The 16403-nt window shown below is 48.6% G+C and overlaps 1 protein-coding gene across 2 annotated transcripts in view; it reads left to right on the top strand.

Annotated features, from left to right (window-relative positions):
- Positions 1-9587, top strand: part of DAPK2 (death associated protein kinase 2) — a 116981-nt gene extending 107394 nt beyond the window's left edge. The window contains exons 10-12 of one of the 2 annotated variants that reach the window (XM_081121577.1): positions 3107-3196; positions 3316-3399; positions 5787-9587. In XM_081121577.1, coding sequence (XP_080977703.1) covers positions 3107-3196; positions 3316-3399; positions 5787-5867 — 255 coding nt within the window. In that variant the 3' untranslated portion in view covers positions 5868-9587. The remainder of the gene's footprint in view (positions 1-3106; positions 3197-3315; positions 3400-5786) is intronic. The other variant, XM_081121576.1, reaches the window with a different exon arrangement.
- Positions 9588-16403: the final 6816 nt, after the last annotated feature.

Genomic DNA, 16403 nt, shown 5'->3' with positions numbered 1-16403 from the left:
GGGGTTTAGGCATCTCTCTCCTGGCAATGGTGCCAATCAGTAAGTGGATAAAAAGACTCCCAGAGTCTACTGATCCTGCCTCATCAAACTCTCCAAGTGGAGTGCAAGTGTCCCCTATGAGGGTTAGGCACAAAGGTGAATTATAGACAGTGAAACTAGAGGTAGAAGTGTTCTGTGGGTTGGGGAGGCAGGAAATCACCTTGGAAAGGAGACACTAGTTGCTGGGAGGTTCAGGGGAGGGGAACTAACAATAAAACAAATAAATGCAGAATAAAATGTCAGTGACACATGCTGGGAAGAAGTAGGGCACAGACACAGTGAGTTGTCTAGAACAGCTGGGCTGCTATTTTATATAGGATGGTCAAGGAAGGCCTTTCTGAGGAGGTGACATTTAAGCAAGGACCTGAGCAAAGGGACAAAATGAATATATGAAGGAGCAAGGGCAAAATCCTGAGACCTTGGGCTCCTGGACCAGCAAGCAGACCAGTGTGACAGGAGCCACAGCGATAGGAAGGAGGATCAGGTTGGAGAAGGACCTAGATGGTTCAGGCCTTGGGGGTCTTGGTGAGCATTTGAGTTCCATTAAGACTGCCAGGAAGCTGCTAGAAGGCTTCGATACCAGGAATGGGCAGGCTCTGCCCTCTTGTGTGTCTCCCTTCCAGGTGAGACCTCGACACAGGGCTGGGCTTGCAGATGTGGTAGAGGAGGTGAAAGGCAATTAAGGAAAGAGCTGGGAGAGCTTGGCCCGGTGCTCCCCTCAGTGCCCCTTTCTCTTCTCTTCCCTCTCTGCCTTCCTCCCCCCCCCCCCCCCGCCCTTCTTTCTTGCTGCCCTCTTTGGTCCAAATCACTGTGTCCCAGTTGGGAAGGTGACTCGCCCCTGGCTTTCTGTCTTCTTTCAGGTGTCAAGGTTGTGCTCAGTCTCCTCTGACCCCCACAGAACTCTGCTGACTCCCAGGCAGAGCTGTGGGGAGCCATAGTGTTATGACACCTTGTCATGATGTCATGGCTGCTGGCCCAGGTGCCTGGCCTCTCATTGGCAGGAGCGAGCAGGTCTTAGGTCCTAGGTTTTATTCCAGTTTGTCTCTTTAGCAGCTCAGGGAAACCATTTCATCATACACTATGAAGCACCCATTGTTATATGCTCTGTGGGGAGAGGGTAGGACTGGGGACATTGACAAAAACATTACAGAAACTCTGTGCCCTCAAGTTGTGTTCCACTAGTGGGACTAAGATGGGTGATGTATGTAATAAGGAGGCTCACATGTGTTTTGGTCATGTTGGGGAGAGAGACATTGTTTCTTGGATGTTGTCTTAAAGGAGGTCACATATGAATTGGGCTTTGAAACACACAGAGGCCTTGCAGGACGATGGGAGTTGTATGGACTTGGAAAGGGCCTCCTGCCAGGAGATTGTAAGTCCAGGGCAGTGTGGGCCAGCAGTGTGCACTGGCTTGCCCTGGTGCCTAGCGCCACGGTAAAAAATAAATGTGGTTAAGAGTTAAAACCAGCGCTCAGGAACCAGTGAGCTGCCTCGCTCCACTTTCACTGAAGTGCCAAATGAAGTGCTGCTATGAGGAGGCTGTCGGAGCAGAGAGGAAAGTGGAGCTGGACTGCATGGATCATCCTGGGCAGTTCATTTTCTTGAGGTCCCAGCGTCCTTTGGGAATCCATGACAGCTATCGACTCTCCTCAGAAGAAATGTATATCTGTCCATAAACACTATCTTTTTTTTTATTGAGATATAGTTCACATTTCATAAATTTACCACTTAAAAGTATACAATTTAGTGTTTTTAGTATATTCGCAAGGTTGTGCAGCAATCATCACTATATAATTCCAGGACATTTCATCACCCCCAAAAGAAACTTAACACCCTTTAGTAGTCATTCCACATCCTCCCCTCTCTCCACCCCCTGGAAACTAATCTACTGTCCCTATGGATTTGCCTGTTCTGGACATATTATGTAAATAGAACCCTGAAATATGTGGCCTTTTGTGTCTGCCTTCTTTCATTTAATGACTTCAAGGTTCATTCATGGGTAGCATGGATCAGTACTTTATTCCTTTTCATGAATAATATTCCGTTGTGTGGATAGACCATATTTTGTCTATCCATCATCAGTTAATGCACGTTTCAGTTGTTTCCACTTTTCTACTATTATGAACGATGCTGCTGTGAACATTCATGTAGATGTTTACACACTCAAATTTGCAAACAATTTCAGGAGCTTCATAGAAGCCCTGAAACCCATCTCTTGATCTCGTTAAGCCTTGTTTTATTTACAAAAGGGGAGGAATTCAAAAGGGAATGGACTCATCAAATTGTATACATTAAATATGTTTGGTTTTTTGGTAAAAGTAAAGCTATTTTTTAAATAAAAGAAATTTTTAAAAGAGGGAATGGAGAAGGCAGGAAGGCTATCAATAATTTATCACTATTTATTGGGCATCTCTAGGTTAAACACTTTAAATACCCACATTCATTTAATCCTAAAGAACCCTGAGACACAATGTATTGTCCCCATATTACAGATGAGAAAACTGAGGCTCAGAGAAGTGATACAGGCTTCTTGGAGAAGTCAGGATTTAAGCCGAGCCTTGACTGTCAGGCTGTGAAAGGCAGCTACTCATTCTGTTTCCTCCTGACCTTCATCAAAGTCCCTATTTCCTTCCATTTATTTTTGAATGGAGTGCTAATATCCTGGATGCCAACAAGGCATCCGTTTTGCTAAAGCCCATCAGGCCCAGCGCACAGTGAGCATCCTTGACTATTGTACATGACCCTTCCCCAAAGTGATCTGTAATCAGAAGCCCTGCCGCCCTCTCTTCCCCTTCAGGGGCTCAGCCTCTACCCCGGCCAGCAGGTGCCTCTGGCTGTGGTAATAATAGCTCAGGGGCACCAAGGGCATCTCCGGAACAGCTGAGACATCTGTAAACGTTGCCCTCAGTGTGGTGTCCCTCTGCATGCCCCAAGAAGGTACCAGGGTCAGGCTAAGGAGGGCCTGTGGTCTGGGGTTCTGCGGAGAGGGGGTAGCTGCTGTCCGAAGCTCAGTGTCAGCTGCTGCCCAAAGCTCAGTGTCGGCTGCATGCTCTGCTTTGTCTCCCAGCCGGTGGACAACCAGCAAGCCCTGGTGCGCAGAGAGTCCGTGGTCAACCTGGAGAACTTCAAGAAGCAGTATGTCCGCAGGCGGTGGAAGGTGTGTAGGGGCTGAGGGGTGGGGGGCTGCGGGTCGGAGGGCCCAGGTGGGTTCCTGGTTCCCTCCAGAGTCTCTGTGCATATTCTCACCTGGCAGTTCCTCTTCTCTCCCTGCCTCAGCTCTCCTTCAGCATCGTCTCCTTGTGTAACCACCTCACTCGCTCCCTGATGAAAAAAGTGCACCTGAGGCTGGATGACAGCCTGGTGAGTAAATGCAGTGCCCTCTTCTGGGGTGGAATTCGGGGGTGGCCTGGAGCTCGGGGTTGAAGGGGAGCAGATGGGTCTTAACTGTTTCCGGCCAGTTCTGCTGGTCTGCCCCCCTCTGCACCGTGTGAGTGGTGGAGGCCTCGTGTTCAGGGGGACCACTGAGGATCTCAATCCTCCCGATGGGCCTTCAAAGGGACTGCTGCTGCCACCCCACTGCCCCCGCCTTTCCCTGAGGACATGTAGCCTGCTGGGGACCTGAGGACTCTGGATAATGGGACTGCCACCAGCAATCCCAGATGTATTCCTGACAATCCAAAGATCTGCTATAGAATGGGAGCTTTATATTCATGTTCCAATTGTTCCATTTCTGTTTAGTTTTAGATTAACATTAATAATAATAATTAGATATCTTATATTTGTGTAGCTTGTTACCATATTGAGTACACTTAAATTGAGGGGCTTATACTATAATAACACTGATCATGAGTGTAGCCTTGGAGCCAGACTACCAGGATTCATATCTGCCACTTAATAGCTGTGTGACTTTGAGGAAATTACTTAACCTCTCTGTGCAAAAATGTTATAATTTGTAAAATGGGGTTAACAATAGTTCCTACCTCATAGGGTAGTCATAAAGATTAAATGACATGTCCTTAGAACCTGACATTCTAAGCGCTCAATACATATTAGCAGTTATTGTTGTCTGAAATACTCCTGTAGACGTTAAAATGCAGTGCCAGTGCTTCTGAATGCAGTGTTAGTATTTCAGCTGTTTGAGGTTCCCTGGACAGATGCTCCCCACTGCTCAATGAGTGTGGTGAGGGCCCCAGGAGTGTCTGGGATGGCACAGGTCAGCATAGAAGGTGACTCCTGCTCAGGAGGGGGCTGGAAGGCACCTGGCTGAGACAGATGGGCAGTCAGCCCTGAGCAGCCTTAGGACACACAGCACTCGGGCTGAATCCCAGGACCCGGCAGAGCCCATGTTCCTCCCCCACCCCCTCACCCCCACCCCCCTCCTGGGGTCCTCTTCCTTCAGCCTGAGCTCTTGTTGATTCATGCTCTTGCCCAGGACTCGAGTATTTATGGCCCCAGAGGACTGAAACAACTGTGTGGCTTTGCCCAAGCCATGTCCCTTCCTCATCTGCTATAAAAGGGATTGGACTCTCTCCCTCTTAAAACCCCTGTTAATGACTGGCAGACTTTCCCCCAGCTTACTTTTTTATTGTTTGGCTCTGACACACACTGAAAAGTTGCTGTTCAGCATAGCTTGAGTTATTTTTACTGTTATAGCCAGGCTTGGTCCAGGATGTATTTGGCTAAAGTTGATCTTGACCTTGGATTTCCAGGTGGCTTAGGCCCGGGGAAGGGGAGAAGGCCCTGGGAAGGCACATGGCAGGCAGCAGGCATGCCTTTCAGCTGAGGTGCCCTGATATAATGCAGGCTGTGGGGCAAGAGGACCAGAGTAATGAAAGGACTGTAAAGCTCTATCCTAACTTTTTTCCTCATGCAAACATTTAAAAATAGTCCTCTTTTTACTTGAATGCTCAGTGCCATGAACTCAGTGGCTCACCCTACAAGCAGAAAAGTATTGGGCCCTAAACATCTATTGCAAAGTTTTCCCAAAGGGACTTTCCATTAAAAAAAAAAAAGGTCCTTTTGTTTAGGAAGCATTAAAATTGCATATCTTACAGCAGATTTTTTTTATAACTTGCTTAAGTCTTTCTGAATTAGTACTTTTAATATAATTTTGATAATTTGATAGATCAGTGTGGCCTGAATGCAAAAGGCATTATGACCTCCAGAGTCTCAGCTTTGGTTTAGCCATGGGATCTACTTGACTCTTTTCTCTTTCATAAAAATGGAGCACAAACGCCATTTCCCTGGAAAAACTGCATGGCAAGGCTCGCTCAAGGTATAGCCTAAGCCAGTCGAGGAAGAGGGGGTGTGGATGGTAGCTGTCAGAAGTTGGGGAGGTCCCGGTAGCTCCCTTCTCCCTGTTTCTCTCTAATCTGAGTTCAGGAGCCCTATCAGCTCACAGACCATGTATCCAAGTGGGCTTGAGCATGTGGCAGCCACCAGGTGTAATTTTCATTAGTTATAATTTGGCTTCTCTTAGAGGCTGGTTTCCCCTAGATGCTCTGCCTGTTTTCCTTCCTCCTGGGATGGAGGCCCCAAGACGGTTGGTCTGGCCCCATTTCACGTCCTTCCCCACTCCTACCTGACCCATGCCCAGTCTCTGGACAGAACAACAGCCTTCCCCTCAATATCCACTTGTCTGGCTTGCAGGCCCCTGGCCCAGGTGTACCAGGACAGGTTGCCCAACACAACCCCATTCCTGACATCTCATGACCCTCTTTCCCTGGGCCTCTTTTTTTTTTTTCCAGAGGAATTGTGAGAGTGACACAGAGGAGGACATCGCCAAGAGGAAAGCCCTCCACCCCCGAAGGAGGAGCAGTACCTCTTAACTGGCCCGGCTCTCAGTGGCTACCAGGGAGGCCCAGGTCCAGCGGGGCTCCCTTCTGTGCAGACTCTTGGTCCTGTTTGTCACCAGCACCCAGGCATTCTGCATTCCTGAACATCTCGCAAGAGAGATGGGCCTTCAGTTTTCAGGAGAGTTCTCGGGGGAGCCAGGAGACCCTGGGAGCTGGGGCTGTTTCCCAGGGAGGAGGACCTTCTGAGGTTTCCCAAAGCTCTTATTCTCTGTGAAACGGGCTCTTACCTGTCTGCCAACCTCAGAACCTGGGGTGTGAGTGTGGACTTAAGAGAACAATGTAAATGAACATTGTCATTAAGGGTGAAGGTTAGACTCAGGCAGTTTTCCTCACAGGATGAGGGAGTTTAGAACCAGCCTGGTCAAAATTTATACCAGGAGGACAGAGGCTTCCCCCATGGGGACAAGCCAGGTGAGTGAAGTGAATCTTTGGGTGTGAGGGACCAATCCTGTGGCTTCCTAGAACCCACATGGAGTCAGCATGTCAGGCCGACCAACATATCAGACCTTCTAAAGCAGCCCACTGCATTGTCATTTGTTTTCATTTTTATTAAACTTCTGGTTTATCTGATGCTTGGCTTCTTTTAGGGCTATCTCTCTCTGATTTTCTTTAGCTCAGGTGCCTATGACTCTGGGGAAGCACCCAGGGTTGGGGTACTAAGTGGAGAGACCTCAGAAGTCTTACTGAACCACGCCCTCTGGACTACAAGGCGTTTACCTCCTATATGCTTCCCTGAATCAGCCCAGATACAACATTGTGATGCCTGTGCTGTCTCTACTGCTGTCACCATCACCCCCGATGGTGTGGACTCAGTTGTGTCTCCCAATCCTCAGTACCACAGAATATGACTGTATTTGGCCATAGTGTCTTTGAAGAAGTAATCAAGTTAAAATGAGGTTTGTGGGCCCTAATTCCAGTATGACTGGTGTCTTTATAAGAGGAGGAGATTAGGAAACAGAAGAGAGACCATGTAAAGACACAGGGAAAAGATAGCCGTCTACAAGGAGAGAGGCCTCAGAAGAAACCCCTGTGCCCGCACCTCCATCTGAGACCTCTGATGAGGACTGTGAGGAAACACATTTCTGATAAGTCACCGGTCTGTGGTATTTGTTAAAGCAGCCCTAGAAAACGAATACACCTGTCAACTATGGCCGAGATGGGGCAGGGGACTTTTTAAAGATATGGATGGCAAAGGACAAAGAACCCATGGGGAGAAGAGAGAGGAAAGCGAGGTGGACTCCCTGGACCCTAGAGTGACTATGGTAAGGGAACCTTAATGGACACAGATACCTGGGCCATGCTTCCCAGGCTAAAAGAATAGTGTTGCTGCCTAGAAACCCAAGAGAAGACCCTTGGAAGCCAGAAATCAAAAGGGTCAGGGTGAGGCCCTGAAACTGAGAAAGTACCTGAGAAGAGGTGGAAAGAAATGGAAAATTTTGGAAGGTGAGTGGGAAGGGGAGAGTGTAAAAAGTAAAAAGGGCAGAAAGAAAAGGGCCTGGAGGAAAAGGGAGGCAGCCTTTCCCTTTGTCCGCAGCAAGTTTTAAGCACGTTGTGTGAGAGAGTGGACCAAGCTGCCTTTATCTAAGTAGATGGACACAGAGCAAAGAGCCCCACAGGAGCAGAAAGGCTGTCCAGTTTTGGAAGAGCTTGCAGGCAGAAATGGAGTGGGCCTGCAGGCTCGTTGCAGAAAGCTGTGGAGCTCACTGCAGCTCTCAGGCAGAGCCAGCTCTGGGCCTCGGTGCAGCCTCCGCAGGACAGCTAAGGCTGAGAACTGCGTTCAGGGCCCTGGGCCAGTGAGGGGCTCTTGGCTGTGTCTCGTCACATGAATCAGCAAGGAATGTTCTGGAATGGGAGCTATTGGGTGTTCCTAGGAAGTAAAGTGTGGTAGTGGGTAGGGGACTGGCTTCCTGCTAGGAAGGAGAACAGTGAATGACTTTGACAAACCCAGTCTGAGTTTCCAACCATTACCATAGGGTTAGCCTTTTAGAATTTGACCTAACATTTTACCGAAGAGGAAACTGGAGCCTAGAGAGAGGAAGCGACTAGTTCTTCATCACACTGCAAATTTGTGAAAATATCTGATGAAAGCCCAGACTTCCTGACTCCTAGTACAGCGCTCGTTTCTTCAGCTTGATAAATTGTGGTCGACCTTTCAGGAAATGGATGGACAATTCCCTTTGTCTCATTTTAAACAAGCTCTCATCTATCCCTTACTGTTCCCTGCTTCATCCTTCATTCCTGGTAATGGGAGAAATGGTCACACTTGCTGCTCTCCATCTTCTCACAGTAAAGGACACTGCCACCAGGTGGGGCATCTCAGCAGCCAACCTCCATGGGCCAAGAGTCCGTCTGTGATCCAACATGTGCCTGGCAGTGGGATTAGGACAGCAAACAGGACAGACATGGGCCTTGCCCTAAACGGGTCCACATTCTGTAAGTCCTGGGCATCCAGGACTCCATCCTGCCCACAGACTGCTCTTCTTTACCTTCCTCTCATCCAGGCTATTTAAAGCCCTCAGCTCAGCTCAGTTCCATGGCATTTGTTTGGTTTCCCAGAATCCCTTGAGAAGCACAGAGCCAAGCAGTGGGCAGAGGGGGGCCTTTGAGGGATGCACATCCCTAAGGATGCCTTTGAAGCCCAGCAGCCAGAGCCAGCTGCCCATGCCATTCCCATGCAGGGGCTCAGTCCTCGTGCCCTCTCTGCTGGCAGATGGCTGGTACCCTCCAGGTGTGAAGATGGGTGGAGCAGCTGGCCTAGGGGAAGGAGGTGTGTTCGGTTGGCTCTGAAGAGGGTATATTGACCAGCTGACGCTTCCAGGCTGAACAAGACCACAGTGTGCTCGGAGGCACATGGGACATTTCCAGTGATGAAAACTGTGCTTGGTTAAAAGGCAAGTCTCTAAAGAGGTCTGAGGGTGTCCTGCCCCGGGGTGTTTGCCTGTGTGTTTCCCAGATGCTGCATTAATATTTCACAAATGCACATATAAATATTTCAGTGAACTGCATTTTAATGTCAATTTTACTGGCTTTCCTGACTCCAGATCATAGATTGCATTTGCCTTTTCCACTCACATATTTATTTGCTGAAAGCCTTATTTTGGAAGGGCATAAAAGCCATACCATAAGATGTGAACCACAAAATCTCTAAAAAAAAAAAAAATTAAGCCCTGTGCTCTACAAAGTAGGTACGTGTGAAAAGAGCTTGAATTGAGGGCTGGTATATCACAAGGAATTTTATCTGCATAGGTTATAGAACTTTCTCTCCATCTGGTTCCCAGACATTGTTCCGTTCACCACTACTGGCCCTCAAAGAAGAATGCCTTCCTTGGTGGTCTGCTGAGAGGATCCCCATTCTAAGCAAACCTTAATGGGCTTAGGGATTGGAGCAGTTGAGGATCTGTAAACAATGGTTAATTGACATTTCAAAAAGCAGAAACACAGTTGGTGTCCTCCCATTAATAGTTGCTCTCTTCCTGTTTTTTCTTCTCTCCCTCTAGTTCTCTATTGCATGCCTCCTCTGCCCATTAGCAAATCACAATATACAGCTGAAGTACATATTTTAGTAATGATTTAATTATTGAATAAAATTTGAATTCCCAGTTCTTAATCGGAAAATAGTCGATTATATTATCTAGGGATAAATAATTTTGTATTTTTTCCCGTGCAGATCAGTGATTCCCCCACCTGAGTAGGAAAAAAATGAAAAAAAAAAAAAGCTCCCAATAATTTTTTAAAAACTTGTTCTGCAATAGGAACATTTCCTATACAACATTTCATTTAGACCCCTTCATAACCTTGTACGGGAAACAAGAGCCCCCTTTATGTAAATGAGGAAGCTGAGACTCAGCGGAGGTATGGAGTCTATTTAATCACACAGCTAGAATGCTTGGAATCTAGATTCCAGCCCTATTTTCCCTACCCCCAAGTCCACATTTCTTCTCTACTTTTCTTGGAGAAACATTGCTGAGTGAAAAAAACATCCCGGAGAACCACCACATACAATATAATACTATTTTTGTAAAGCTCAAAAACTATACCATATGTTGTTTAGGGATACATGCAATATGATAAAACTATATCTGAAAAGCAAGGCAATGACTACACTCAGAATTCAAGGTGAAGCTTATCTCTGGGTGGCTGAGATGAGGAGAACAAGGGTGGGTGCTGACTGCTGGCAGTGTTCTAGCCAGCACTAAATTCACAGTGGGCTCTCAGGAGTTCATTTTATTACTGTGCTTTCTTATGTGCTGGTTGCCTGCTCTGTTGCATGTATCAAGCATCATGTTAACATCATAAAGGGAGGAAGTGAGGTGAAAGAAATCAACCCTAGTTGTCAGCAGATGCAAGAGTGGACAGACATGGAGTCTGTGTGGTGACTATCCCTGAGTGTGCTTTCCCCTCAAGGCTCAATGGCCGAGATTTTATCTGTGTTCTTTTATGGGCATCTGGATCAGAGGTCATCCTGCCACCCTGTGAGAATCCCTGGGCTGGGTTATTATTTCCATTTTAAAGAGAAAGAGTGGAAAATACCCCCTGCCCCTCACAGCTTCACCTCTCCAATCATCACTTCCCCTTGGAGTCTGCCTAAGGGCTCTGAGATGAATGGGCACATCAGAGCCCAACTAGGCCGTTTGCCAGCTCACACTCGAGGTGCCTCATGTCTCTTTGAGTTTAAACCCAGAGGCTAGATGGGGTTTGAAAAGCCATTCGGGCCACACCCCTACTCCTGGATGGGACTGCACTTGGGTTTCTTCCTCTCATTTTGAATTGAGAGAAGGGGATCCTTTGTCTTCCTTCATTCCCTTTTCTAGTCCTCAACAGTCCTTATTGTATTTCACCACTCAGAGCCCAAAGGCCTGGGCTAAGTCCTGCCACTTTTCAGCTGTTGTCATTCATCTGTGAAATGGTGATAATAATATCAGTGTTACTTGTCATGAGTGCCTCTTTGAGATCAATTTTGTAAAGGAGATTTGTCAACTTCTAGAACTCGGACAACTTAAGGAATTTTTTATTTCCATAATTTAATTGCACTCCAAGGCCACGAGCAACTCTGAGAAATGTAAAAGGAGAACAACCATGGCTTGGTGGCCCTGGCTCCTGGGCCAGGTGTACCTTTTACTCACTCGCCTCTCCCTCTTCAGCACACCTGTGTGATGCCTGATTCCGTGCACACACTGGCAACGGCCTAGTAAACACAGGAGAGGCATCGGGGAGGGGCTTTCTTCACACACTGGTGCTGGAGGGGGCCTACTGGGGAAGGAGAGGCAGAAACAGAGCCCTGCTGGAGTCAAGGCACTGAGAGGATTGCTTATTGCTACTTTGTCTTTCCATTCAGGGCTTGTGTAGCTCACCTCAAAGGGTGTAACAGCTCTTTAAAGAAGTAGATGCAGGACTCAGACTATTTGCACCACACCTCATTTCCCTGTTTTATTGTTTTTGATGTTCTATTAGTTTGCTGGGGCTGCCATAACAAAATACCACAGGCTGCGTGGCTTAAACAACAGAAATTTATTTTCTCACAACTCTGGAGGCCGAAAGTCCAAGATCAAGGTGCCAGTAGGGTTGGCTTCCTCTGAGGCCTCTCTCCTTGGCGTGCAGGTGGCTACCCTCTTACTGCCTCTTCACATGGTTTTTCCTCTAGGCACACGTGTCCCTGGTGTCTCTTTATGTATCCAAATTTCCTCTTCCTATAAGGACACCAGTAATAGTGGATTAGGGCCCACCCTAATGGCCTCATTAACTTAATCATCTCTTTAATGGCCCCTGTCTCCAAATGCAGTCACATTCTGAGGCATGTGGAGTTAGAACTTCAACATATGATTTGCTCATAACTAATACTTATTTTAAGAATTACTTGAGTTTTTTATGTTTGTCTCCTCTGATGGGCCATAAGCTCTATGAGAGCAGGACTAGGGGTCTCTATGTGCTGTTTTCTTAGTGTCTGTGGGTGCTCAGTAACTACTTATGAAATGAATCAATGAATGAGTTATCTTTCCTTGATTGATCCAAAATGGCAAGGATAGCTGCAGGACCTCAGACTGGCAAGAGCCAAAACAGAGCCCTTAAAACCAGGCACTGGGGGGTCACCCTCTCCCAGCATGCCCATCCCTCATGGATGTTAGTTCAATATGCAATGGTCTTGAAGGCCTACTGTGCGTCAGACATGTCTGGCTTTAAAGGATGGGTAAGCTTCTGATAAGAGAAGGGGTAAGAGGGTGTGGGCTACTTTCTGATTGCTTGTCCTTATGCCTTCCCGTGGCTGGGCTTTGGAAAGTTACCAAATAAATGAAAGTGTGAAACTTTTTGAGGCGTGTCAAATTAGTAATGTGATGAATTAGTAGTTCTACCATTTTCCCCTCCTCTAGCCATTTTGATCCTGATTCCAGGTCAGAGACCCAGAGGGCCCTGCTAGAGAGCCAGCATCCACCTGTTGGGGCTGGAAGAGGTGTTCAAGGTGAGACATAGAGGACAGATCTGACTCTGGCTGAGTCCTTTGGAGGAGCGTGTGTATTTGTGTTTCTGGGTGTTCCTAGGTATCTACGTGTATGCATGTCTTTTTGTGGGTATATTTAGATGTGTGTGTAGCTTTCATTTATGTGTATCACCGGATGTGTCTGAGTTGCCTGTCTGTGTTTCTGTGTGTACGCATCTGACTGTGTCTGGGTGTGTGCATCTGTCTCTGTGTGGATGGATCTGGGTGCCTGGGTATTGTCCAAAGGGACTCATGGGGAAAGTGCCTCTGGGCCCGGGCATTACATTATCTGTTCTAATGCTGTCAGACCTCTGAGGCTGGTCTAGTTGACATTCCAGGGGATGGGCATTTGCTGAGTCATAAGGACGTGGACTCCGTGTTCACAGTTGGACATATCTCCTTTCACACACACAGAGGAAATTTCAGACGAGCTGGCTGACCCTGCATTCTTTCAGAAGGTCATGACCTCAGGCAGCCCCAGGAAGGAGCAGAAATGAGAACGTTCATGAGACCTAGAGGTTGGCAGAAGGCGAGCTGAGACCGGGGTGTTCCCCAGCTGGGTCTCCCGGGTCGTGGCTTTCTCAGGCAGTTTCAGTAACCAAGCTGTCAGCTTTGAAACTGACGGATGGACACTTCCTGATGGGGGAGGAAGCCAGGGCGGGTTGTCTTGAATGGTACAAAGTACAGACTTTACCAAACTCTTACAATCAGTGCTGACCCTGGAAGGCCAGTTCAGACTCTGGAAATTCCTCCTAACCAGCAAACCAACCAACAAATAAACAAAAAGTACTGCAGCCCTGGCCGGTATGGCTCGGTCGAGCATCATCTCATGCACCAGAAGGTCACCAGTTTGATTGGGAAACATGCCTGGGTTGTGGGCTCTGTCCCCACTGGGGGGCTTGCGGGAGGCAGCTGATCAATGTTTCTTACATCAGTGTTTCTCTCCCCCTCCCTTCCTTTCTCTCTAAAATCAATAAAAACATATATTTTTAAAAGTCCTGCAATAGTATGTGTAGCCATAATGCAATCAAGTGAATCTTTCAAGCTTGCCTGATTTAAACAGTAAAATTTCCCTCAGGGATGGCAGGGCCGGAGGCCTCAGTCACGGGCTTTATAGGTTCTTTTCCAGGAGCAGATGGGGAAAGGCCAGAGGGCATTTGCTCACTGGTGTGTACCTGGTAGGGCACCAGGGATGAGGAAGGAGGTTAAACAGGGCATGGGGAGAAAACACACACCTTCTGAGCATTGACATGTGTCTGGTGTGGTGCTAGACACTGTTCCCAAGGAGCTCAGGCTGGGGGCAAGCCTGTAGATATTCAGCTGACCCACAGATAAGCTGCTTCCTCCAGCCCGTGAGGCTGGAAGCACAGGTGTGGAAGGGGTGTGGATGCATCACAGAGGGCCCGGTCCTTCTGAGGAGGTGGTAATCAGAGCGGGGAGGCGGGCTGGCCCGGAGCAAGGAGCTTCACCTGCTCAGCGAAGGCCGCTGACAAACGCTCATGCCTGCCTGCCATCACTTGCCTCTGGTAAGGTTCAGCCAGCCCATAGGGCCTTGTGGATCTGGAATGTGGGTTTGGTGAGGGTCAAGGTCTCCTGGGGAGAGCTGGTCCTGGGAAGGCGGTTGGGGTGGTCAGAGTCTGCCTAACCAGGAACTTCAGTGACTTTGTAGAAGTTCATCCAACCCCACTAAAGATGCCCAGAGATGACAGGGAGCTTATGATCTCTTGGCAGGACCCTCGAGAGCTGTCATCAACTGTTCACATTGTTACAAGTTATTTCTCAGGTTGAGTTCAAATCTGCCTCTCCAAAGATTCATCTGTTGTCCTGGTTCTGTCTTCTGGGGTCACATTCATTTAATGAATATGTAGACAAAGATGAAAGAGACAATCCTGGTCCTCAAGGAGTCTGCAGACCAGTAGAATCTACAGACCAGTGACAAGGACAGGGCAGGATGAAATAGGGGGTAAGCTGTGAGCTGAGGGAAGAGTCCTTTGCCCTGACCAATGGGAACCTCAGGGGGTGGGGGGACATCCAGAAGAGGTGGTGTTTGAGACAGGCTTAAAAAATAAGGGCATTTGTGTATGTGGAGGGGGCTGTGGAATCCAGGCTTGAGCAAAAACAGAAGTAGGAGAGAGCAGAGCATCTCCTGAGGACATGGAGTAGCCTGGCAGGGTGGGGGCCTGGTGTGGAGAGGAGCTGTGAGGGTGTTGGGGGCTGGATCATAGTGGATCTTGAAGTTAGTCCTGGGCCTTTAATGTGAACCATGGGAGGTCCAGAGGTTTCAGGAGACTTTATCAGAGCTGCGGTTCATATCAGTGATTCTCAAAGCATGGTCCCCGGCCAGCAACATCAGTACCACCTGGGACCTTGTTAGAAATGCAGATTCTCAGGCCTGGCCCTAGACCTCCCAAATCAGAAACTCTGGGGGTGAGACCTAAAGATCTGTTTTAACAAGCCCTCCTGATGATTCTGATGCACTGCTTTAGAAATATCCCTGAGAGCTGAGGGAGAGAGAGATGAGGTGGGGTAGTCTGGAGGAAGGAGCACAATTAGGGGCCATTAGAATCACCTGAATGAGGCAGGCAGCAGGCCTGACCTGGGGAGGGGAGCAGAAGGTTAGATAGATTTGAGCCAGCCCCCCACTTTCTCACTTCACGGACCTGGGCCAGGGACTTGCCTTTCCTGGGCCTCAGTTTCTGCCTCTTCAAAAAGGAATCACAGCGGGAGAACAGTAGAAGATATGGCCAACAATGGCCCAGCTTGCCCAGGAACAAGGGGGTTCGTGGGACATGGGACTTTGACTGCTAAAACCAGGAATGTCTAGGGCAAACCGGAATGGCTGGTTGCCCTATCCCCTATGTGGTCTCAGAGAGAAGCACTGCTAAGGATGTTTATGGAAGGAATGGGCAGAGAGTGGGGTTGCTGAGGGGCCCAAGGCCCATTCTTGAGCACTTTGGTGGCAGCTGAAATTGCTAGTCCCTCTTGCCACCCGTGTCTGGTGCCCCACTGGGTCTGGCAGGAGCCCCTCCTACATGCTTCTGCTCTGGTCTGGCTCTGGAGACCAGCAGAAAGGGAGATGGGGCCCAGGTCAGTGGCAAGAGCACAAGGTTCTCTCTCTGTGGCCATGTTGCTGGCTCAGTGCCTGGGTCACATGAAATACAATGTGGCTGATGCCTCTCAGGCCCTGCTGATGCTGCGGAGGCTGAAATACACAGCTCCCTGGCCTGGGCGCCAGGCTGACTCTCCTGGGCCAGGAGTCAGGGGATCAGCTGCGGTGTCTGTTGCCCCAGGACTCTGGACTCAACTGGGTTCTCGCCACTTTAGCCAGGGGCCTGGCAGGGGGAGGGGAGAGGGAGGATTGCAGAGCTTGGTGGCCTCCCACCTTTCCTATGACTTGAGTTTTTAAAACAGAGACCTGAGTTATAAACACCAGATAGAAATGTTACCCCTGGAAGCTTTCTCAGAAAAGCAGGGCAGCTTCTTTCTGAAGACTCCAAGAAACCTCTCGATGTGTCTTACTGATCCACGTGCTCATCCCTGGACCAGATAGATTAGGGTGATCTTTTTAGGCCTGAGACCCAAGGCCTTAGAGCCTGGGGCGGAGTCAGCTTTTTCCAAACTGATAGTGGGGAACTGAGGTCATTGCCAAGAGAAGGGGAACATGTTGGGTGGGAGGGTGGGGGGGGCACTAATGTCTCACACATTTTCTCCCCCTTTCCTGATGAGCTCTGCTTTTTACCTGTTCTGCCAATGGGACACCTTCCACTAGTTTAGGGTGTCCTCATGAGCCAACTATCTGGGGTTCAAATAAGGCTCCCCACTCCCAACACACACCTACAACAGCCCAGGAGCAAGCCTGCTGCAGCCTCCAAAACCTGTAGGCCCTGCCCATTTGTACCCTTCTTCCCTGGAAAGCAGCTTCAAACCCGGTGCTGGCCTCAGGTGTGGAAACACTGGGCTTGAAGTCAGGCCAGGCATCTTGGCCGAGTGACTTTCACAAGGAACTGAGCCTCAGTTCTCCCTCTTGTAAAATGGGG

This window comes from Miniopterus schreibersii (assembly GCF_964146895.1).
Source record: "Miniopterus schreibersii genome assembly, chromosome: 1".
Taxonomy (NCBI): domain Eukaryota; kingdom Metazoa; phylum Chordata; class Mammalia; order Chiroptera; family Miniopteridae; genus Miniopterus; species Miniopterus schreibersii.
The sequence above is the reverse complement of the archived record's forward strand: the minus strand, read 5'-3'. Positions and strand labels throughout refer to the sequence as shown.